We start from the raw sequence: 25,710 nt of genomic DNA on the forward strand, positions 1-25,710 counted from the left end.
TCAGTTGTGGTAACACTTAAAATAGGAAGGAATCTTAGATTGTTAACTGATGATGATGAACACTGGTTTCATCAGGGAAAAGATTTAAAAAATATGTAAATGAAAGTGTTCTATAGAAAAGTACACGTTTTCAGAAACATTGATGCATTTGGTAAGCAGGGATTGTCCCAGCTCTGAATGTGTACACAAATCACACTTTTCTGTCTACTTTCACATATCCTCCAACTGTCCCAATTTGGCAAGGATAGTCCCAATTAACCCTCCACTATGCAGTGGCTTTTAAAATGTTCCAGTTTCTTCTCTAATTTTCCCACTTTGTCCTCAGTTGTACTCAGTTGCTACAAACTGAGTACAAAATGCCAAAGTAGCTCGCACTCAGTAAATTCAGGAAGAGTGGGAGAGAAGAGGATGGAATCTTGCCCTTCCCAGTAGATTTGAGCAAAAGTAAACTGCTGCAGCTTCTCCCACCTTATAACCTTTGCCATCTTGACTGCAAGCTGATGTTTCTGATTTGATGTTTCTGGTTTTTATCTCTGAAATGGTGAGGGAAATGGTTGTTTTCAGACAAATACAGTTAGAGATGCTGACAAACTCCAGCACAGAATCTGCGAATATGTGGTATTCTTGCAGTGAATGCATCCTTCGAAGGCCAGACTACTCCAGGGTGGTTTCTGGTTTGGCTTTGGAGTCTCAGTGGCTTATGCCACTTTGTCAGGAGCAGCTTAACACTTCATGGCTGCCATAGCAACCATGGGGCTGTTTCAAATTATATCTGGGCCTACTCATGTAGCTGGACACCCTTTAGACTTGGTTTTTAAAGTGGGAGGGGATGATGAAAGCAGTGTGGAGGAACTTTCTACCATTCCTCTGTCATGAACCAATCACCTGATCAGGTTTAGACTAACTGCAGCTCCTAAACTCTGCAGGGGTGGTGGACCAATTAAAATGGTCCATCACAAGAGACTAATGGATCTAGATGGATTCCTGACATCTCTTGGGCATTTTCCTGCCATGGCAGCAGGTGATCCTGTCAAAGCTGTGGTTTATTTATTTATTTATTTACATCACTTTTACCCCGCCTTTCTCTCTGAGGAGACTTGTTCCGTCCCCCAGGACGATGGTTTGCCTTACCTATTGGTCGTTTGTTTGTTTTCCCTCCTTTGCATTTTGTTTCAGCCTCTGGCTGCAAAAGCCCAGGAAAAGTGGCTTGGAGTCTGCAAGAGCTGGCTGCAGTTTTCTTTGCAATGATTGGTCAAAGAGTACAACATCTTAGGACCGCCCTTTTTTACCAGGGTCTAGTCTCCATTTTGGAGCCTCATTTTGGCTATAGTCTTCCAACGTGCTGCAGCTGTGCAAAGCTAACTGGGACAAATCATCCTCAAAACCAGGCCAATCTAAGCCTATCCAAATTAGATAAGTATTGAATTATACTGATCTGGAATAGGGAATCTAGTTAGAGGAGCAGGGTTATTCCGTCGCTTCTAGAACTAATCTTTGCTGTAAAGATAGGGAAGGAAAGAGTTTCTCCTTCTAAAATAGACAGCGTGATTAGGGTATAGTGGTTTTATAATCACCTTTGCCTTCTGGAACCAGGGATAATTCTGTAACTAAAACCTATAGAAATTTGTTTCATTTTCTGTAACTTTAAGATCTGTGCCAGGTTTACAACCTTGTATGAATAAACATCCTTTTTTTTTGAAGTCTTCCAGACTCAGTCGTTCAATATTTTTAGGACAGCTTATAGGGATTTGCAGTTTGCCCGGATAAAGGACGGCACGTTTCAGCTTTATAGTTTTTTTATTGTCTGGCGGACGGCACAAGACTCAAAGTGGCTCTAGAATAAGGAGAAGACCAGGGTGGTGTACATGATCGCTCCTGAATGTCCCCTCTTGCTTGGCAGAGCCAATCCTCTTCCTTGGTTTACTAGGGAGCTAACAGCAATGAAGCAAGCAAGATGGAGACTAGAGTGCCACTGGCAGAGAACTCGGGACAAATCTGACCAAGCATGGACTAGAGGCCTACTCCATGGCAATGAGGACAGCCAAGAAAACTCACTCGGCTACCTACATTGCGTCTGCAACCAATAAACCAGCAGAGCTGTTTCAATTAGTTAGAGGGCTCCTTCACCCTGAGTCTCCAATCACTTGGCAGCTCAATGTGGCGATTTTGTCTATCACTTTGCAGATGAAGTCACTCAGATCTGCTCTGACTTAGACACCTGCATTGTGGCAGCTCCAATTTATGTACCTAAAGCACCTGTCTGTCCTATTTTAATGGATTCCTTTCAGTTTGTTCAGCCTGATGATGTGGACAAGATTCTTGGAACAGTATGGGCTACCACATGCACTCTAGATCCTTGCCCTTCCTGGTTTATCAAAGAAGTCAGAGGGGGATTGGCCAATTAGATTGCGAGTATTGCCAATACCTCACTGGGAAAGGAAAAAATGTCATCATGCCTGAAAAAGGCAGGTACAAGACCAATTTTTTTAAAAAAAACCTTCCCTGAACCCTTCAGTACTAAACAACTACCGGCCTATTTCTAATCTTCCTTTCTTGAACAAGGTTCTGGAGTGGGTAGTGGCCACTCAACTCCAGTCATACTTGGATGAAACTGATTACTTAGACTTGTCACAGTCTGGTTTTAGACCTGGTCACAGAACGAAGACAGCTTTGGTTGCCTTGGTGGATAACCTCCGCAGGGAACTAGATGGGGGAGTGTGTCCCTGTTGGTTCTCTCTCAGCTGCTTTCAATACCATTGGCCATGGTATCCTTTTGGATCTGCTTTCTGCGATGGGACTTGCAAACATTGCATTGCATTCCTGGAGGCCCAGACCCAGTTCGTGATGCTGGGGGTAACCTGCTCAGACGCCTGGCCATTGGCTTGTGGAATCCTGCAAGATACTATTCTTTCCACCATGCTTTTTAGCATCTACATGAAACCACTGGGTGAGGTCATTACGAGTTTTGAAGTTCAGTGTCATCTGTATACAGGTAACACACAACTCTATTACTTGTTTTCACCTAAATCTAAAGAAATTGCCCAAGTCCTGGACCAGTGCCTGGCAGTCGTGATGGGCTGGATGAGGGCTAACAAACGGAATACAGACAAGACAGAGGTCCTCTTGGTCAGTTGTGAGGCAGATTAGGATATAGGGTGGAAACCTGTGCTCGATGGGGTAATGGTCCTCTGAGGACACAGGTCCACAGTTTGGGGGTCCTCCTGAATTCAGCTGACCCTGGAAGCTCAGGTGTTGATGGTGGCCGGGAGGGTCTATGCACAATTAAAACTTGCGCGCCAACAGCGCCAGTCCCTCAAAAAGCCAGATCTGGTCATGGTGGTCCATGCTTTCATTACATTTTGTATGGATAACTACAATGCACTCTATGTGGGAACACCTCTGAAGACTGCTCAGAAGCTTCAATTAGTAAAACGATCTGCAGCCAAGCTGCTGACAGGAGCGAGCTATAGGGAACCACCCCCTCTTAAAGCAGCTTCACTAGCTGCCTATATGCTTCTGGGACCAATTCAAAGTGCAGGTTATTACCTATAAAGCCCTACATGGTTTGGGTCCAGTCTATTTACGTAACCGCATCATCCCCTATGAACCTGTTTGGGTGTTAAGATCTGCTAGGGAGGTCCTCCTCACAGTCCCAACTCTGTCAAAAGTTCAGTCGGTGTGGATGAAGGAGGGGGCCTTCTCGGTAGTGGCTCCTCAGCTTTGGAACACCCTCCCCAGAGAGATTAGGTAAGCATCCACACTCATGTCCTTTAGGAATTGAAAACTTGGCTTTATAAACAGGCCTTTGACAATGGCGAAATGTAAGAATTCTTCATAACCACCAAACGGATTCTATGGCTTATCTTTATTCATGCAATGGTTCAAACTCTAAATGTTGTTCAAATTGTTTTATATAATAATTGCCTATTGATGCGTCAGTTGTATTGTGTTAATTTTGTGATTGTTTTCAATTTGATGTGTTACTTATATTGTTTTATGTTATCTACTACGTTTTTATGACTGTAAGCCGCTCCGAGTCCCTTGTTGGGAGATGGGATAGGGTACAAATAAAGTTATTATTATTATTATTATTATTATTATTATTTCTCAATGGAATCTCTAGCTGGGCAGGACCCTCTACCCACAAATTAAGTAAAGGTAAAGGTTTCCCCTGATGTTAAGTCCAGTCATGTCTGATTCTGGGGGTTGGTGCTCATCTCAACTTCTAAGCCGAAGAGCCGGCGTTATCCGTAGACAACTCCAAGGTCATATGGCTGGCATGACTGCATGGAGCGCAGTAACCTTCCCACCGGAGCAGTAACTATTGATCTACTCACATTGACATGTTTTCGAACTGCTAGGTTGGCAGAAGCTGGAGTTAACAGCAGGCGCTAACTCCACTCCCAGGATTTGAATCTGCAGCCTTTCGGTCTGCAAGTTCAGCAGCTCAGTGCTTTAACACACTTCACCACCAGGGCTCCGCCCACAAATTAGAGTCCACAAAATATATGCCAGTGAAGAGTTACTTTCCTTTTGAAAGTGATGGATGATAATTGTCAAGAAGAAAGAGATACAAGGAAAAGAGAAGAGACACATTTGTACCTTGTAGTTAAACACCCATTGTATCATTTTTTCTACCCTAAATATGACTAACGTGATGCTCCACCTTCTAAAACCAGATAGGGCACTTTGAATATGATGGAGCAGATGAAAGTACATGGGGTGTTATGTGGTTTCTAGGCTGTATGGCTGTGTTCTAGAAGCATTTTCTGCTGATATTGCTTTATCCTCTGAAGATGCTAGCCATAGATGAAGGCAAAACATTGGAAGAAAATGCTGCTATAACACAGCCATACATCCCAGAAACCACACAACACCCCAGTGATTCTGCCTGTGAAAGACTTTGACAATACATTGAAAATACATGGCTTATTAAAATCAATGTAGGGTGGATGATGGTTGATTTGTACATTACTAAAAGCAGCATAGTTTCTCATTTATGGGCTCATCTAAAGGCACTCCAGTCACACTCCAAATGAGGAATCATGTGGGAAATTACAGTGTTGCTTTCACCAGTAGGATAAAAATGTGGGCCAAGTAAGTTAAGATCAGAAGTCCTCAGAAGAATAAACATTTAAAGACTATTTAGTACAGTAGCTATCAATTTCATACATCTTTTGGTTTTTGTTCCATTTTCAAACTAACATATGACTAGGATTAACTTGTAAGAAATAACAGGGGGGGGGGTCAATTGATCCTACGCATGGACCACTGGAGTTATAGCCTAGGAAGAACATGGAAAGATGCTTGATGGAGATGCTTGCTAAGCAAAATATACCAAGTATGAACATTTTCTCTCTTTCCCTCTTATCTTAAGGATATTTGCTCTAAAGCTTCACACAAACACACTCCAGCTGACATACCAGTGGGATTTAGGAGGGTTAGTTCCAAAAGGGAGCTTTCCCAAGCTTTAAAAGAAATGGGCTGACAGGTGTTTCCTAAACAAAAACAGATGTCTGTTAATGGTATCCCATAAGGAGGAATAAAAAAACCAGAAGAGCATGCTCACACAATGCTATTGACAATTATGACCAAGTGATGAAAGCAGAGCAAGTTTAGAGCATTGTTGTTGTACTTTCAAGTCATTTCTGACTTATACTGACCATATCACCTTTTGGAGGAGGCAAGGTTTGGTCAGAAGGGGTTTACTTTTGCCTTCCTTTGAAGCTGAGAGATTGTGGCTTGTTCAAGGTCACCCAGTGGCTTTCCATGGCAGAGCAGCGATTCAGACCCTGGTCTCCAGAGTCTCACCCACAAATAATAACTACATAAAAGTTCTCTTTGACCTTGAGTTAAGAAGCCACAGTAAAGGACACATGAGTGACTGATATATTATCTACTGTTACTGACTTATCCATATGACACAGCTATCATTGCTTTCAATTTTAACATACATTAATTTCAAGGTCTCTGCATGAATGACAAAACCAGCCAAGTTTCATTGGCTTTTACTTTTTAAAGGGGTCAGTTGGTAGAACCTGTAAAGCAGGGGTCCCCAAACTAAGGCCCGGGGGCCGGATGCGGCCCTCCAAGGCCATTGACCTGGCCCCCGCCCTCAGTTTTAGACTTAGGCTCCCCCAAAGTCTGAAATGTCTTGAAGGCACAACAACAACAATCCTACTTACCTTGACTATCTCATTGGCCAGAAGCAGGCCCACACTTCCCATTGAAATCCCAATAAGTTTACAGTATGTTGGTTAAAATTGTTTTTATTTTTAAATGGTGGAGGCTCCTTCTTTGGAGGCTTTTAAACAGAGGCTGGATGGCCATCTGTCGGGGGTGCTTTGAATGCTATTTCCTTCTTCTTAGCGGGGGGTTGGACTGGATGGCCCATGAGGTCTCTTCCAACTCTACGATTCTATGATTCTATGAAATATTGTATTGTTCTTTCATTTACCAATATTGTGCTATGGTAATGATATAATATATTGTGTATACATATTGATAATAATATTATAATGTAATTGTAAACAGCTCTTAAAATATGGAGGGAAAATAAGTTTGGAGTAAATTTGGTAACTTGTATAGGAAGGTACCGTAACTGCCACCAACGCGAGGTAATGTCTTTTTAACGTAAATGATAAATGCTCAATGGTAATAGCTTTCCCCCAGGCTCAGAGTGAGACTAATCTTTATGAACAACAACGAAGTTCAAGTTTATTTGTACATATGCTTGTGGTTGCAATCAGGCCTGGCCCAACACGGCACGCTGGCCACGCTCCCACGTTGGGTGCCACCTTCCCAGGGGCACTATTGAGCCCCTGGGAGGCGGGGCCACACCTGGCGGAGGCGGGGCCGTGTTACGCAGAGGCATGGCCAGGTCTGGCCCCGCCTCCCACGGGGCGCGCCATGGTGCAGCCAGGCTGCATGTAGTGGCAGTCTTTCCAGGCCGCGGCCTTCGTCGCGGCCTGGAAGGACTCCCGCCTCACGCAGCCTGGCCGCCCGGCCATGCCTCCCATGGCGCGCGCCCGCTGCAGCGGGAGTCCTTTCAGGCCGCCCAGCGTGGGAGGCGGGGTTACGGCACGGGAGGCGGGGCCAGTCCTGGCCACGCCTCCTGCGGCGCAGGGGAGGGGGCGCAAAAAAAATATTTGCGTACCCCTTTAAATTTCCTCGGGTCGGTCCTGGTTGCAATACATAGACGTTTCAGGATCTTGAGTTACAGTACAGTCTTGTTTGTATGAATACTTCTTAAACAACTTCTCTTCAAAGAACAGTGATCTAACTATCACTTTAACAACCAAGCCGTGGATGGATTTTCTTTTTTTTTTTAAACCCGCCTCCCTCTAGAGCAGGGGTCCCCAAACTAAGGCCCGGGGGCCGGATGCGGCCCTCCAAGGTCATTTACCTGGCCCCCGCCCTCAGTTTTATAATATAATATATTGTATATACATATAATATTAATAATAATATTATAATGTAATACAATATAACACTAATAATAATACCATATAATAATATTAATTATATATTCTATATTACATATAATATTACTAATAATATTACAGTATAGTGGTATAGTTCAATATAGTAATATATAATGCTAATATTGTGCTATGCTAATAATATAATATATTGTATGTACATATAACTTGTAAGCCACTCTGAGTCCCCTTTGGGGTGAGAAGGGTGTGATACAAATGTAGTAAATAAATGCAGTAAATAAATAAATAATCAATGAATAAATTTTAGACTTAGGCTCGCCCAAAGTCTGAAATAACTTGAAGGCACACAACAACAACAACAACAACAACAACAACAATCCTAATTAACTTGACTATCTCATTGGCCAGAAGCAGGAGCACACTTCCCATTGAAATCCTGATCAATGTATGTTGGTTAAAATTGTTTTTATTTTTAAATATTGTATTGTTCTTTCATTTTTCTTCTTTTTGTTGTTGTTTTTGCACTACAAATAAGACATGTGCAGTGTGCATCGGAATTTGTTTGTATTTTTTTTTTCAAATGATAATTCGGCCCCTCAACAGTCTGGAGGATTGTGGACCGGCCCTCGGCTTAAAAAGTTTGGGGACCCCTGCTGTAAAGCAAGGATCAATGAACACTTGACTGGGTAACAAGAGGAGACAAAACTTTTATGTAGTTTTTTGTGTACTCTGAAGACAATATCAAGAAGTATAGCCTTGACATACATACTAAAGCTTTTGGAATAACAAAACCATGGCTGCTTATATGTCTGTTTGAGCCAAGGTTTGCATGATATTGGCTAGACCGATGGCTGTGATGTTTTTTAAAGACACAAACTATTACAGCACAAGCAATGGATTCTTTGTCTTTCTTGTGATGTGTTTCAACTTATGTTAGTTTCACTGGGGGCCAATTGTAGGCATGTAAGCAAAGAGGTGCTCATATAATGCTATTTAAATGTCGCTGCTGAATTCTGATCAATTATAAAACTCAGTATTTTGGGGCAAAGCAAACCTGCAGATCATGCCACTTCATATAATACTGGCATTGAACTACCCAACTGATCTTCTAATGCAGTGGTATGGCTGTTAACAACTGTGGGAGTTGAAGTCTAAAACACCTGGAAGGCTGAAGTTTGCCCATGCCTGTTTTAATGCAAAGTTCCCTTTTCTGAGATCATTTAGAACCTCCCTCCTCTGTAGACTGACCAAATCCTTTGCTCCAATGTTTAAAAACCATAACAGAATTCATTATTTGGACTAAGACTCATTGATATAGATTAACCACTCAAAAGTTGGGTGGTTTACTACGAACATTTGGGATGTAGTAGGTAAAAAATGTAAATAATGATTAGAATATCACATTTAATCGGTCAATATAACTATATATACCAACCAATATAACAGTGTGGTGTAGTGGTTTGAGCACAAGACGATAGTTCAAATCCCCACTTGGCTGTGGAAACAGGGTAACCTTGGGCAAGTCAACTCCTTCTAGCCTCAAAAGAAGGCAATGCCAATCTTCCCTCCAACAAATCTTGCCCAGAAAACCCTGTGAGAGTTACTTTAGGGTTGTTATAGGTCAAAATGATTTGACGACACACAACACCAATAACAAACTGAATATAGGAAATGGCTTCTAGAATCTCAGTGGAGTTTAAATTTATTTCCTCATTTTGTTCTAATTTGTATTAAGAATGCATACTTTAAGAAGTTTGATCATTTATAAACACGAAAAAAGCCCTGCTCTCTAGCCTATAGTTTCCTTCCCCAAATATTTTGGAAGCATTTAAAATTGCATATACAGTAACAGAGTCAAAAATTGTACACGAGCTGGAAATATACTGAAATCAATAAGAAAAAAAGAGCAATAGGCTTCCAAACCTACATACTGAGATAAGCATGGAAGCTGTTAAATGCAGTATCTCCCTATTGCAATTTCCCTGCGGACCCCAGGCCTTGCACAATACAGTTTCTTGCCTGAGACAAGGAGTGTCACCCCTCCCACACTAACCACCTCTAATTCAAAGTGTGTAGTACCTTAATCCAGCCAAGTTATTTAGGTGCCTGAGATGGAAAATCTCTGGCAGAAAAAAATCCCTGAAAAGTAACTACATAATGGGCTAACGATTTGCGGCTTTTTCATAATGCTAACAATTTGCTGTCTGAGGCTGTCATCTCACTTTGTCTAATGGAAAGGCAGCCCCATCGTTCCTATGCAAAGTGAAATACAATGATGTGATATTAGCACCTTTTATATTTCCTTGTCTCCATGCCAAGTCATTCATTTTACTGGAAGGGAAAGGGGAAATACCAAAAACGGTGAAACTGTCTTACGGAATAAACGTTATTACACATGATGAAAGATTGGAAGAAAATTCTGCAGATGATGCTAGCTTTACCTGAGCCTCCTCACCTTCAAAAACATGTGGCTTCTCCCTTGATTGTAATCAATTTAAGCTTCACTATTTTCCCCCAGACTTAAAAAAACAAAATTAAGCTTTCCTTGATCAGGCTGATCAAGACATTAGGGGCAGAATTCTCTTTCCAATCACAGTTTTCAAAGTATAAAATTGTTAGTCACACAACTGAACACTTTGGGAGGTACATTTAATAATAATAATAATAATAATAATAATAATAAAATAATAAAACTTTATTTATACCCCGCCACCATCTCCCCAATGGGGACTCGGGGCGGCTTACATGGGGCCATGCCCGGGAAAAATACAATATAACACAATATAAAATTTATATTTATCCCTCCTTATGAAACTGTTATCAAAGTCAAGGCCCTAGAAACCAGATTCCTTCAGAAAGTTCAGAAAGTTTGAAGACTTCTTCCCTCCCTGCAGAATTCTCTACTTTCCTCACATTCTCTCCTCTGCTACAGCATGAACATATAAACTGAATAAGGCACAATTTATGCACAGTAGTAAAAACAATTCACCTTCAATAAAGCAGTGGCTTTGATTTCTGGAACTAGCAAACATTTTCTGTGAAAAAGGTCTACTGTGGTGGGGAAAAGAAGGAAGCAAAAATATCAGTAATGGGGAAGGCAATATCTTTTTCTAGCTAATAAAAATTGATAGTGGGCTGGTTGTCGGAAAAGAAAGAGGGATGCTTTAGCACAACATGTGAGATGTGTCATTAAGCAATTTATTAATGACAGGAGTCTCTTTGTTCTTGCAACCATCAGTGAAAATAAAGCAAAGGAAATGGAGAAGCTGCAGTTATGCATTTGTAATATACAAAGTCCTTGTTTTTCCCACCAGGCACTGCAGAATAGCAATTGTCCATTCACAGCACATAGCAGATAGTCTGCATTTCGGAGCTAGTATTTTGCCATTCCTAAGCTGGCACTTAGGAAGCATGAGCAGTTAATTGTTTCTCCCCTCTTAAACCTTTCAAGTGCCTTGTCAGGGTGACCCATTCAATGTTTCTCAATTTGTCACCTGTTTAGAAAAAACAAAACAAAATGAGCCTGCAATTACGAACAAGTTTTAAAAAATGAAGCAACTCCAGCCTTTTACTCACCCCCAGCGACTCAGAAGAGTGTCCAGTGTGCTTAAATCTTGCAGCCTCTTGATCAGGCAATTTATTTCTTGGCCATAGCTTAATTAAACTATAGGCCATCCATTAATACTGTGGCAGGATTTCAAGCACACATCTCTCCAAGAGAACACCTTCTCCAAATGAATGTGTATAGCTACACTCATGAAAACAATGTGAGCTCTGTTTTGAAGCATTGCTCCTGTTTCCTGCAGCACATGCAAGTCACTTTAATGCTGCCACAGCCATCCGAGACTCCAGGCTGCTGTTTGATGACCAGTTGAATGTACATGTCACCAAACAGCCCTGGACTCAGCTTCTTCTGAAGTTCCCAGCAAATCTTCCTCAGCTAGCTGTTAAAGCCATCAGCAAAGAGATGAAATATTGACACAGGCAATCTCCTCTTCAGTGAAGTTAAAGCAACACACACACATTTCTAACTTTGTATTTTGAAATGCAAGCCAGATGAAATATCCAGACACTAAACATTTGTAACCTATATTCCTAAACAAATATTTGAATATACTGTACCCATTGACCAGCGCCCATACCTGTTGTTATTTTTTTTAATATATCCCTCATTATTTTTCCCTTGATATTCCATCATAAGGACTACCACTGAAAGACTCAAGACCTGACAACAGATTACAGGGGTGAAATAACCTTTCGCTTTCCTAAAGGCCATTAGGTGTTACGGTACCAGAACCTTTTGATTATCTTTTGCATTTATTACAGTTGCAATTCATACAAGTTTCCTGGTTTCCTAGTTCAGGAAAGTCTCAACAGTGACAAAAAGGGTAAGAACATTTAAAAGTTTTTCCACAGGCAATTAATTTTTTTGTACAAAGACAACTTTTCCCACTAAGCATGGCAAATGCAAACACCACCCCCTGCTTTTGAACAACAGTGATGATAGCAACAATAACAACATAAGTATGCACTCATGCCGGTCCAATTTTGTATACATACCTCAACCATTAAACAAGACATTTAACCATAGTGGCAGTTCGGTGACCTTTGAATGCCGCGAAATCTGCAAGCGGTTCAGCTTGTTCATGAAGACTTGTACTGCAGGATCCAGAAACGGCATCCAGGATCAGGCAAATAATTGAGTGAGAAGCACAAGGGGAGAGGGAAAGGTGCACATGGACATGTGCACCAGTGGGGTGGTGGGAGTGGAGGGTCCAGTGGGGGTCCTGGGAAGGGGAGGGAATGCCGTAGGAAACGGTTAGCACGAAGAAGCAGAGAGAGAGAACGAGTCTTGAGAGAAGACTGCACTTTTCTGCCAGGCAAGTGCTGGGATAGAGAGCTTGCTGCTGCTGCTGCTGCTGCAGTCTCTGCCTGGCTGAGTGTTCAGCTGCAAGTGGAAGGAGGCCAGGCTGGGAGGTGCTGTCAATGCCACAGGCACAGCCAAGCCGGCCAATCAGCTCCGGCCCCCGCCAACTCGCTGGAGTCAAGCCTCCTCTGTTTATGTTTCCTCGTTTCACCAGTGACGTCAAAGGGGTTTAGTTTTTCCCCTGCATGTGCTATTAATTTTAAAGGACTACTAAGGGGAGAATGTGGCAGGGATTTTGACAGCATGCACTCTACACTAGCAAGGAATCAGGGCTGCCATGGGGAGCAGAGGCAGGGAAAGAGTGCCGGGTAGTATTTCCAATCAAACTTGGCCTATCATTTGGATTTTTTAAATGTACATATCCAGCCTCTGAACGGCTGCCAGCTAGATCATAGCATCATAGAGATGAAAAAGACCACAAGGGCCATCCAGTCTAACCCCGTTCTGCCATGGAGGAAAATAAAATCACAACATTCCCGACAGATGGCCACCCAGACTGTGCTTTAAGATTGGGGTAAATTAAAATAGGGAAGGGTTTGTGCACATTGGAATGTGTCAAAAGGGACACATAAAACCCTTTTTGGAGATATTAGGTAATTAATTTAAGAGAAGGAGATGGAGAAAAAGAGATTTCATCTAAAAATTAGGAAGAACATCCTGATGATGAGCTGTTGAACAGTAGAATATGCTGCTGGGATGTGATAGAGTCTCCTCTGGAGGGTTTTAACCAGAGGCTGGCCATCTGTTGGGAGTGCTTTGATTGTGTGTGCCTGCATGGCAGAGTATTAGGCTGGATGGCCCTTTGGGTCTCTTCCAACACCATGAATATATGGTTCTATGGAGTTTTTTTCCTTTTTTTGTGTCAGGAATGACTTGAGAAACTGCAAGTCGCTTCTGGTGTGAGAGAATGCCCAGGTGATGCCCAGATGTTTGATGTTTTACCATCCTGTGGGAGGCTTCTTTCATATCCCTGCATGGGGAGCTGGAGCTGACAGAGAGGAGCTCACCCCGCTCTCACTGTCAGTAAGCGGTTCTGCCAGCACAAAGGTTTAACCCATTGAGCTACCAGAATCCTACAGGGGTATTAAAATATATTAATTTCATTTAAATATTTATATCTTGTCCTATGGAATATGTACAACAAAACAATTTAAATTAAACAATGAGAAACTAAAATGATTTGTTAAAACTAACCCCACCACCTTTTTTTCTGGGTTTGGTTCCAGATCTATAATAACAGTCTGTAACTCTGCAGACCAAGATTTGAATCCCTGCTTAGTCATGAAACCCACTGGGTGACTATGGGTAACTCACACTCTCTCTGCCTCAGAGGAAAACAAGGGCAAATCTCTTCTGAGAAAATTTTGCCAAGAAACCCTGTGATAGGATCACCTTAGGGTCATCATAGACTGGAACAGCTTGAAGGCACATAACAATCACAACCTCATATAACTTGGCTTATATTGCTCCCCTTTCCCAAGGGCATATCTTCACTGACTGCTTAATCTGCAATGAAACCAGCATATACGGAAGCAGTTTCATTGTATGGATTATTACACTGTAAGTCTTGGAACTAGCTTGTGGGCCAAACAGTGCTTCAATGCACAGCAGTGGCTGGCTTTGAACCAAGTTCAAGATCTGCAGAGAATGTAATTTTTTTCATGTGTGGATTAGCGGAACAATTCATTTGTCCACATAGCAATTTGCATTCTGCAGCATCGCTTTCACCGTATGCTGTGGTTTATATTAGCGTGAGTATGGTGCGCATTAAAGCCTCTATTTTGTAGTATCCCCCAACTTTCCTTATTTCATTTTAAAGCCCTTAAAGCATGCTGCAGCATTCATTCATGGCATGTGTTGTATAACCACCATGCTATCCAGCTGGCATTAAAGTATCAATGCTGATGTGCCCCATGTTTTGTTGCAGGTGGCAAAGGGAAGACATGTGCTTGTGTCCTCTTTTCTGAATTACCAAAAAAATACAATAAAGAAAAACATTGGTTTTCACAACATTTTCATATGCAAAAATATTGTGTTATAATCAAATAAAAAATAAGTACTAGGCAAAAATACTGCTTAGGTGGCAGCCATCCATGAGCCAGGTCTGCTGCCCATGCTGCTGCCCAGGTCTGCTGCCTGGGTGTTGATCAGGGCTGGATTAACCATTTCGCAAAATAAACATGTGCAATGGCATTAAGGGAACAGCAGAACCACAGAAATTTTCCATTGCTGGATTTACCATGGAGCGAATGCTGCAAAGCTAATTTCCATAAATGGTGGTTCCTACAACAAATGACTTTGCCATTAGAAAAAGTAGGCAAAAACTTTACAAATATAAAGAAAGATGTATACAAAATAAGCATAATTTTCCATCTTACTGTACATTTTGTTCTATTTTGAAAGATAACTTTTTATGGTTTATTATTGTTTATATTTTGAATTAGATATGTATGGAGTGCTTAGGGCCTCTAAATCTCTTAAGTGCTTAGGGCCTCTAAAGGTCATAATCCAGCCCTGGTACTGATGGGCAACTTCAAGGCACATTGTCCTCCTTTGTATAGTTCTTTATCTTTAAACTAGGGGCTGGGCAGCTTTTTCAAATATGAGATGCCTCCAGACACTGAACTGCTCTCTAATAGCACTCCATGAAGGAAAACTATTATGTGGAAAATAAGACACATTGGAGCCCAACCTCACTAAAGTAACCTAGTATTGACAGTAAAGCCCAGGAGAAGTTTACTCAACTTGGTTGGACCTCCACGGCCTCATAATATAGAGGTTAGATGCTCTTTTAACAGTAGTATGCACAGTAATGATAGAGAGAACTATGAAATTTTGTAGAATGAACTTTACAGGTAACATTTATAAGCAAATATTTAAAACCCTGCAGGTTTTAATGGCCTCAGATGGACTTCCCCTTGAAAATCTTGGGAAGTATTCTGTTAGGTCTCAGCTGTAATACTGTCTTTTCTTTTTTCTTTCTTTCTATTTTAATCTCTACTTCTATGATCAACTAAGCCATTTGATCGAATATCCTGAAATTCTAGGGATGTAATTCTTAGCTAATTTTGTGACAGAGTTTTAGATTCATCCTTCACAAAATGTTCATATCATTGTTTTATGCACAAAAAACTGTTTTCTCCAAAGTAATATAATATTGTGCAGAAAATGGCTGTTTCCTGTGCATAAAATGCTGTATCCCCACAGAGAATGATATTCTGTAATTAGGAATGTATATTCTAAATTCATATGTGGCACAGAAAATACCATCACCTGTGCAGTAAACAACATTGTATGTGCATGAAATAATAGTGTTTCTCTATTATAGCAAAAAATAGCTGATTCCTGTGCAGAAAACACTATTTCCTATATAAAATACTACACATTAATTTGGCATAAAGTTTACAGTCCAGGATTTTCCCGATTGGTGACTTAATTAATGGAAATTGCAAAACTTGGTGATCATCGATTACAGTTACAGTTAAGGAAGTAGATGTGTTCCTCAGCATTACTTCTTTCACAGAAAATTTGGCACCAGAGGCAGAAATAAAATGAAAAACATAGGGATAGCTTCTCATACACCATAAAAAGAACAGCAGCCCAATATGTTTCAGAAAACGTTTTATCCAAAACTAACAATATGTCCATGAGAAATGAAACTGACAGGTGGGGTAAGCCTTGCATAACTAAATAAAAACATTGTGATCCTTCTAGAGACCATTTTGAAAGCTTCTTCCAAAATGCACCCAGGGATGTTTTTTCTTTCTTTCACCAGCTTCCACCTTTGTTATGATTTTCATTTGGTGGCCAAACTTATAGGTTTCTCTTGGGGTAGTTTGTGAAGTAAGCTATCTGCTTCTCCCTTTCTCTCTGTTTTGCTCTTCATGCCTTCTTACTAAGGGATTCTTGTAGTAGTTTATATTTACTTCGCCTATGGCAGGCAGGCACTAATCTCTACAGGAGAACTCCTAGAATATAACTGCATTTTCTCCCAGTTCAAGCTTTAGTAAATTGTTTGCTGCAGACCCACTACTGCAAACCAACATCATAAGTTCGTGTTTCTCCACCCCTTTTTCATCATACTCCCAAATGCTAATGCTGCTAAAACCTCTAGCTAGTCAGAGGAAGAGGAATAAAGAGGTCTGGGCAGAGTGGATATACAAAGACTTTGTGAAAGTGAGCTTCATAGAATCATAGAATCATAGAATAGTAGAGTTGGAAGAGACCTCATGGGCCATCCAGTCCAACCCCCTGCTAAGAAGCAGGAAATCGCATTCAAAGCACCCCCGACAGATGGCCATCCAGCCTCTGCTTAAAAGCCTCCAAAGAAGGAGCCTCCACTACGGCCCTGGGGAGAGAGTTCCACTGTCGAACAGCTCTCACAGTGAGGAAGTTCTTCCTGATGTTCAGGTGGAATCTCCTTTCCTGTAGTTTGAAGCCATTGTTCCGTGTCCTAGTCTGCAGGGCAGCAGAAAACAAGCTTGCTCCCTCCTCCCTATGACTTTCCTTCACGTATTTGTACATGGCTATCATGTCTCCTCTCAGCCTTCTCTTCTGCAGGCTAAACATGCCCAGCTCTTTAAGCCGCTCCTCATAGGGCTTGTTCTCCAGACCCTTAATCATTTTAGTTGCCCTCCTCTGGACGCTTTCCAGCTTGTCAACATCTCCCTTCAACTGTGGTGCCCAAAATTGGACACAGTATTCCAGGTGTGGTCTGACCAAGGCAGAATAGAGGGGGAGCATAACTTCCCTGGATCTAGACGCCATACCCCTATTGATGCAGGCCAAAATCCCATTGGCTTTTTTAGCAGCCTTCTTTCTCAAAGACTTTACTTACTTAAGCATGTGTTTGTTGTTTGTTGTGTGCTTTCAAAATGTTTTTGACCTATAGTGATCCTTTATAAAAATTTTTTTAATTTTTTAGAGATTTGTTTGCTTTTTTCTGAGAGTGTGTGATTTGTACCAAGTTGCCCAATGGGTTTATATGGCCAAACAGTGATTCAAACTCTGATCTGCAAAGTAGGAGTCCAACACTCCAACAACTATACTATGGTGGTTCTCAAAACTTAAGTATGACTGTTATAAGTACATCAAAACTGTATCATATGACAATTCTAAAATAATTTACATTTTGGATTTGCATTTCTTCACTGTATGAATGATCTGACATCAGTTCATGATAACTAGAGGGTAGGAGAAGGCTCAAGTGAACAGGGGAGCTTAACATGGTGAAATGACATATCCTATACTGGAAACTCTAGCAGCCCTCCTAAATTATGACAGTTTTGTGACTATTATCTCAACACCATATTCATCTCTTCTCATTATAGTGGATATGCCAGATCCCACTATGAATATTGTACTGACACTATATGACTGCTTTGCTTCTCTTCTAAACATTTTCTGTGGATGTCATAAGTACTACTTAAAAGAAAGGAAGAGAACAACACAGATCATATAAATAGTGTAAGGTCAAATATCATTCTGAATTTGAATACAATACAATATTGTATCCTTGAGATCGCTCTTTTAGAGCTTTGGGGAGAATCTTGAAAGGTTAGATGTTCACTGGGTTACTGTGAGTTTTCCGGGCTGTATCACCATGTTCCAGAAGCATTCTTTCCTGATGTTTCGCCCACATCTATGGCCAGCATCCTCAGAGGTGTGAGGTCTGTTGGAAACAGTGGGGTTTATATATCTGTGGAAAGACCAGATTGGAAGAAAGAACTCTTGTCTGTTTGAGGCAACTGTGAATGATGCAATTGATTAGCATTTAATGGCCTTGCAGATTCAAAGCCTGGTTGCTTCCTGCCTGAGGGATTCCTATGTTGGGAGGTGTTAGCTGGCCCTGATTGCTTCATGTCTGGAATTACCCTGTTTTCTGAATGTTGTTTTTATTTACAGTCTTGATTTTAGAGTTTTTTAAATATGGGTAGCCAGATCTTGTTCATTTGCATGGTTTCCTCCTTTCTGTTGAAATTGTCTTCATGCTTGTGGATTTCAATGGCTTCTCTGACATGGTGGTTGTTTGAGTGGTCCAGCATGTCTGTGTTGTCAAATAATATTCTGTGTTACTCAAGTGATCATCAAGTGCTCTGCTATGGCTGACTTCTTTGGTTAAGTTAGTCTGCAGTGCCTTTCGTGTTCTTTGATTCGTGTTTGGGCAATGCTGCATTTGGTGGTCCCTGTGTAGACTTGTCCACAGCTGCATGGTATATGGTAGACTCCTACCGTATTCATGGTTCACATTCATGAACATGGATGACCATCTGTCGGGAATGCTTTGATTGTGCTTTTCCTGCATGGACTAGGTGGCTCATATACTCTCTTTCCAACTCTATGATTCTATGATACAGGTTTTTCTTATTTTTCAGATGTGTTCTTCTATGGGCTTAGGTAGCAGGGATGCAGCCAAATGCATTCTGGACTATTTGTTAGATTGCAGATATTGTGAATAAAAGGAAACAGCAAAGTACAAAATCAATTATTATTTTCAGCTAAAACATGTAATATTTCAAGTAGATTTCCAATTCTTGGACTCTGCAGCTGCTTCCAGATGGTATTCTCCAAACACTACCATTCAAAAGATACTATATAGCTTTTAGATGTTTCTCTCCTTAATGGATTTCTAGTGGTATGAAAAAATAATGGATTTCTAGTTGTATGGTTGGAAAACACAGAAGAGTGACAAATGCATTATCCAAAGCCCTGTAAAATTCTGTGAATAAAATAAAAAGGATTTTGTGTTGAAAGACATACCTGGGGCACATCTGCACTGCCCCAAGAAATGAAGATAGAGAAAAAAGAGAAAGGAGAAAGTAGATTGTTTGCCTCACAAACTACCCAAACATTACAAAGACCTATAAATTTGGCAGCCAAAATGGAAATTTTAAGTATGATGGAGCTTGGTGAAAGAAGAAAAAAATCAACCCTAGATGCATTTTGATGTGATAGTGGCTCACAGTATAACTGACACAAATAACTGACCATTATTTCAACTTTATTGGTTGGTTTGATGGTTGATTTATTTTTGTTATAATGTTTTCTGTTTTCTGTTATTGTTTATGCACTTCTATGTACCATGTGTGTACTTAGTATGTTCATATTTTATATTTTAACTATGTTGATTGGGCTCATCCCCATGTAAGCTGCCCCGAGTCCCTTTGGGGAGATAGAGGTGGGGCATAATAATAATAATAATAATAATAATAATAATAATAATAATAATAATAATAATAATAATAATCCCTGCAGTGGCCAAATGCTGCACAGGGTGATCCAGCTTAATCCAGGGGAAGGCCACCTTAATGCAGCCTTTTCCTGGGTTAAGTTAACTCAGAGGAAATTCTCAATCCTGCACCAGAATTTGGAGGTAGTCAAGACAGTTGGGCTGGTTCCAGTAGCAGTGGTCTTTATTGCCATCCTGATTTTGTGGTCAGTATACAAGAGCCCCTGGAGGTACCCTGTATATAGAGGTAAGGTAATAAACAAATCATATTCAATGTAGTTTCTTCTGGGTTCATATGCATCTGTGCATACACACACACACACACACACACACACTCACACACACATACATATACATACATATAGACACATATATAAGATCTAGTCAGGGTGCTGACATTTTATATGCTTTTTTCAGAAAATTCCATTCATAACATTTTGGGAAATACCATTTGGAGATCATAGCTTTTTAAGAAAAGCATGACCTTTCAAAGAAGAGCCAAAAACCCTTTAGAGTAGAATCTTCTCTTGTGGTATACAACCAGATACAATTATGCAAGGCAATGGTTTCACTTGTTAGACTGAATAACCGGTTATCACTGATCTGTTAGAAAAACAGAGATTTCCCAGTGCGTAAACAAAGCAGAGCTTAAGAAGTGTTTTTCATATAGTCTCCCGTAAAACAACTTATTTTATATCATGCAGTCAGGAGACAAGAATGAAGTAGACTTGGATAAAATAACATATTTGGTTTACTCACAACCTTCATGTGTTCAGCATACACAGATACAAAACTTATCAGTCCAGTTTCAGATATGTTTGAAATAATTATCTGTGCCATCTGGCCAGGACAGCTCTTACAGCAAGCAAGTGTGTGATTTGAAGTTTGAAGTAGTCTGCAGTCTGTAGTCTGCAATCTGCAATCTACAGTCTGTCTGTCTGGCTGTCTCTAGTGATCATGTGGTCTGCAGCCCCTTTTATAATTTCTCAAGAACCATAGAGTAAAGGAAGCTGCATACCACAACCTACATACAAACTGTAAGCAACAGGATCATAGATAAATATTACTAGAGAAGGCTTGAGGAAGGTTGTCATTTCCAACACTTTTATGGCTTTAACCTGAATTGTTTTTAATATTAATGATGTTTAATACTGTTTAATATTTGTATGTTTGTATATTCTAAGTTGTATTGTAAGGCTTTTAATTGTGAGCTGCTTTGAGTCTCCATATGGATATAAATAAACATAAAAATAAACATAATAATGATAATAATATACACACATATACATGCATTGAGTTTTTCTGTCTTATCCCACTTTTTTCTGATTACAACTCAATACCTTCCTCCAATTGAGGGATCGGTCCAACACATCTGGAGGCCACCTAGTTTGAGAATACAACACTGGAACAATATTTTCCTTCCCTGTGCCGTGTATTTGATTTTTGTTTGTAATAAGATATTGTGTGTGGAGCCAAAATGAATATCCTAAAGGCGCTAGACCTGTCTGATATCAGAATGGAAGCAGAGTCAGCCCATTCAAATTGGAATTGCCAATAAATACCAGGTACTATATTTCAGAGGAAGGAACTGGCAAAAACACCCCTGAGTCTTCCTTGCCTAAGAAAACCCTATGAAATTCAAGGAAATTCTGTGAGTTGACAGGTGACTGGAAAACATGTACAGACATTGCACACAGACAAGTTCTTATTTGTAATCCGAGACTTATTCCTGATTTATCTTTCAAAAACAAAGGCGAATTTTAAATGAGACCTCCTGCAATGGACCATGATCCTGCTGGAGAGGTGAAAGCGACAGACCCATAGGAAAAACTTCATGAAGGGGGTTGGAGAAAACCCCTGAGCTGTTCAAATGAAGCAATATAAGAATTCCCTGCTTTTCAAAACCTTTCTCTTGATATATAAGTAAACATTTTAACATTCTAATATGACATAAATTACTGATATTAAAAATTAACAGAGGCAGTGGTGTGCTGCAGTGAGCCAGTGTGGCACAGTGGTTTCAGCATTGGACGATTACTCTGGAGAACAGGGGTCAGTTCCTTGCTCTGCCATGAATCCTCATTGGGTGTCCTTGGGTAAGTCACGAAAGTTTTAGCCCCAGAAATCCCTGTGATATGTTTGCCGTAGGGTCACCATAACTCCGAAATGGCTTGAAGGCAAACAACAACAATAACAACAACACTAGAGATCTTCCTCATAACACTAATTCAAGGCTTAAAATGTTTGTTTTTGGAAGACCATTTGGAGAGTATTAGGTTACAAGTATAATTTGTGGATCTATAAGATTTCAGAATGTTTACAAACCCTTAATGGTTCATCCTGAATTAGTGAAAAAATAATCTCAAGGTTACAGATGGGTGAGCATGGACTGGCTTGCCTCTAAATCAGCTTTAAGCTCTTTGACTGGCTTGCCTCTGAATCAGAAAATTATTCAAGTATTCAACTTGAAGAATTTTAAAAACAACATTTATGGGCTTTTCCAACTATTTTTCTGCAACAATAAGGCAGATCAGCTTCTACCTCTCCATTCCCCAAGGGAGGATTTTCTTTTGGATTGATAAGAATTTGATTCCAGTTTTGTCTTTTGTCTAATTTCTAATGTTTTCATAACAAGCTAGAAAAACATTTGAGACATTTTAATCAATGTGGAAGAAATGGGAAAAGACAGATTCATTTGTCCAGGTGCAGAGCTGTGAATACCTTCTTTAGAAAAGCCTGTTTATAAAACCACATTTGTAGTTTTTAATTAGGATTGCCACATCTGGTTTTCCCCCCTGTTTCCTGGCCACCGGATACATTCCTCTTTGAGATCAGAATAATTGTACCTGTTCAATTTGCCTGATGCAGGCAGGAAATGGCGAGAATCTTGCTTCAGTGTGATTTGGAAGAATTCTCAAAAATTTGCAGATCTTCTCATACGCTGGATGGCAAGTACTTAAGATTTAGAAAAACTGAATGAGAGAAAGTAAACAGCCATCCTAAAATTCAGGGGCACCAAGGTTAAACTGCACAACACAGGCTAGAAGATACTCCATGATTATACCAAGCCACCTGCCATTTGTTTTTGTGCAGTTCACACACTATACAATTATAGCAATGTGAGTTCACTTTAACTACCATGGGGGGTTTTTTTCGTGTCAGGAGCAACGAAGTCCTGAAATTTGCAGTTTAGGGATGTGTATCTAGAATTCAAAACACAGTGTTGCATTGTGATTTGAGCACTGAATTGTGACTTTGGAGACCAGGGTTCAATTCCTCACTCAGCCATTGAAACCAACAGCGTGACCTTGGATGAACCATAGACACTTAGGGCAGTGGTTTTCAACCTGTGGGTCCCCAGGTGTTTTGGCCTATAACTCCCAGAAACCCAAGCCAGTTTACCAGCTGTTATATAAATACAGAATATAAATACTGTAAATAATAATAATAATAATAATAATAATAATAATAATAATAATAATAAGTAAATTTCTGGGAGTTGAAGGCCAAAACATCTGGGGACCCACAGGTTGAGAACCACTGCTTTAGGATCTCCATAAATACAAAATGACTTGAAAACACACAACCACCACCACATTTAGAAGGAACTCGCTAATTGACTTTGAACCAACTGTATTCTGTCAGTCTGATGTACTCCACAGAGTAACTACAAAGATAAATTGGGGGAAAGGAGGAGCTGCGCTCACGAGACAAAGGATAGGAATGTTTCATATATGTTGCAACCAACAAAGTGCTGAGATTATTATACAAAAATGGCATTTGTGCATAAATGACATCGCGGGGAGTCTTTTAACTATAATCTTACATGAGTAGCAAGGAAGATCTATGGACAATCATCTCATGTGAAGCTTGAAGTCGCCCCCTCTTCTTGCCCCGAATACTTTTGTTTTTGTAGACAAGGTTATAGAGATTATGTCTCCACTGAAAACATATAGAATGGTGAATATGTTTTATTTATCAACCCAATGACACCTCCTAATCTTATCTGTGCTGAGGGAAGGCAAGCCTTGCTGAGCTGGGCTTCCCAGCATATTGTCAGTTTGCAAATAGGCTTAAAGTTGTACAGTAAAAATGGCCCTGGTTGCGTTGGCAGTGGGGCATGTTGGCCTCCAGATAAACATCATTTGACTGGTGGCCTTAATTTCCTACCCTAAACGTGAAAGTGGAAGCCGAAAGGTCACTGCTACAAGTTCCAACATGAGCAGCCCCTCCCAGGTAAGAGAACACCATTGAACTTCCAGCTTACTTCATTAGCTCAGTAGTTTATTATTACATGACCCTGGGAAGATCACTACCAGCACTGAAAATTGCCAAGATTAGAGATTGGAAATATTAATTCTTTGGGATGACATTTCTCAGAATCCCTCAGACAGCATTTCTAATTTTGACAAGGAATTCTGAGACTTGTAGTCCGAAAGAAGGATTTTCTATGTCTCAGAAGGAATACAATTTTTGGGACCAGAATTTCCTGTTAATCCATAATTAAAATGTATTAACTAATATCAAAGGTTATTGTGCTGTATTTATTTACTGCATTTTAACCCTCTCTATCTCAACACCAAAGGGGACTCAGAGTAGCTTCCAAACTGGCAATATTTAATGCCACATTAAACATAAAACATACAAATACAGAATACAATATACATTAAAATCATTTCAAAATCATAAAAATAATGGCATATAAATACATTACATATACTGTTCATTGCACGTAGACCCAAAATCGTAGTCCAAAAGCCGTTCCAAATTGCATTACATTGTAATGTAGTTTATGTGGTAGGCATGAGCTTTAGTTTATGTTCAAAATCAAGAACCATTCAGGACTGATTAGTCATAAAAATGATTAAAACACATTGAAATGGTTTATAAATACATGGGTTTGGATCATAGCTTTGTTGAGGGATGAAAAAAAAAAACAGGAGTGTATTCTCAAGCATTAGTACTTATAAGCAGAAGGTGACCATCAACTGATCCCATACCACCATCCCAGATACATGGAGTCTGGCAAAGAAATAAAGCAGCCTGAAGTCTTCTTCTATAGGATGCAGACTGACCTAGTTACAGATAATAAAGTTTTCATAACAATTTATGGTGTAATGTGCTCTTGAAACATGGAGGAGAGAGAGAATTGCAGACTTCAAAAAAAGGACAAGCCTCCCTCATACTAAATGCAGACTAATGGATGCATTGGATATACCATCTGGGGCTGATTGGAGCTGCAATTCACCAACATCCGGAGGGCAGCATTTTGCCCATCCCTGCTTTAAAAGGTATGTGGGACAACAAGGTTCATCTGCTAAAGGATCTTCCACCTCTTTGTAATGCAGTGGTTTCAATGGCACCCTCAGCCCACCTCCGATTATGGCAACCTGGGTCTCATTAGTCCTAACAAGTGGGAGGGTTTATGGGAGTTGCAGTCCAACAACATCCAACGTGTCACACATTTAATAAGTCTGTCCTAATGTATGAACTTACAGCACACCTTTTGAAGTATTTTTGAGTATCAATGTATTTCCTCTAGATCAGTGGTTCTCAACCTGGGGTCCCCAGATACTTTTGGCCTACAACTCCCAGAAATCCCAGCCTGTTTACCAGCTGTTAGGATTTCTAGGAGTTGAAGGCCAAAAACATCTGAGAACCTCAGGTTGAGAACCACTGCTCTAGATGGTGGCACACTAAATATGATAATAGAGGATCCAAATGGATGAAAACCCTGTCATTAAAATGCCTTTGAGCAGTGATGGAGCCAATACTTTCCAGTTCATTTGTTGATAGTGTAGTAGCACAATTTATCTTTGTACCCATCCCCACATAGCTTCTGAAGTATGAGGTGATCGCTGTAATAAAAGTAGATAAATATATAACATCCATAAGTGCAACTGAAATGTCAAGTCATATTTAGAATTTAACAGCTTGCATATCTACAGAATACTGTACAAATTGAGCATCCCTCACCTGAAATGCTTGGGTCTGGAAGTCTTTTGCATTTGTTCATATTTTGGAATACCTATAACTGGCATTCTTAGAGATGAGACTACAATCTAAACATGAAATTCATGTTTCATATACACCATATACACAATCCTGAAGGT

The 25,710-nt window shown here is 40.3% G+C and overlaps 1 protein-coding gene across 4 annotated transcripts in view; it reads right to left on the reverse strand.

Annotated features, from left to right (window-relative positions):
- The window catches only part of pde7b (phosphodiesterase 7B), a 243,153-nt gene that overhangs the window by 169,729 nt on the left and 47,714 nt on the right, over positions 1 to 25,710 (reverse strand). Inside the window, exon 1 of one of the 4 annotated variants that reach the window (XM_008114525.3) lies at positions 12,003 to 12,441. The exons of 2 other annotated variants lie outside the window; for them this stretch is intronic. In XM_008114525.3, coding sequence (XP_008112732.1) covers positions 12,003 to 12,023 — 21 coding nt within the window. In that variant the 5' untranslated portion in view covers positions 12,024 to 12,441. Of the gene's footprint in view, positions 1 to 11,018; positions 11,308 to 12,002; positions 12,442 to 25,710 lie in introns of those variants that run through there. One more of the 4 variants, XM_008114524.3, reaches the window with a different exon arrangement.

Source organism: Anolis carolinensis, chromosome 1 (assembly GCF_035594765.1).
Source record: "Anolis carolinensis isolate JA03-04 chromosome 1, rAnoCar3.1.pri, whole genome shotgun sequence".
NCBI lineage: Eukaryota > Metazoa > Chordata > Lepidosauria > Squamata > Dactyloidae > Anolis > Anolis carolinensis.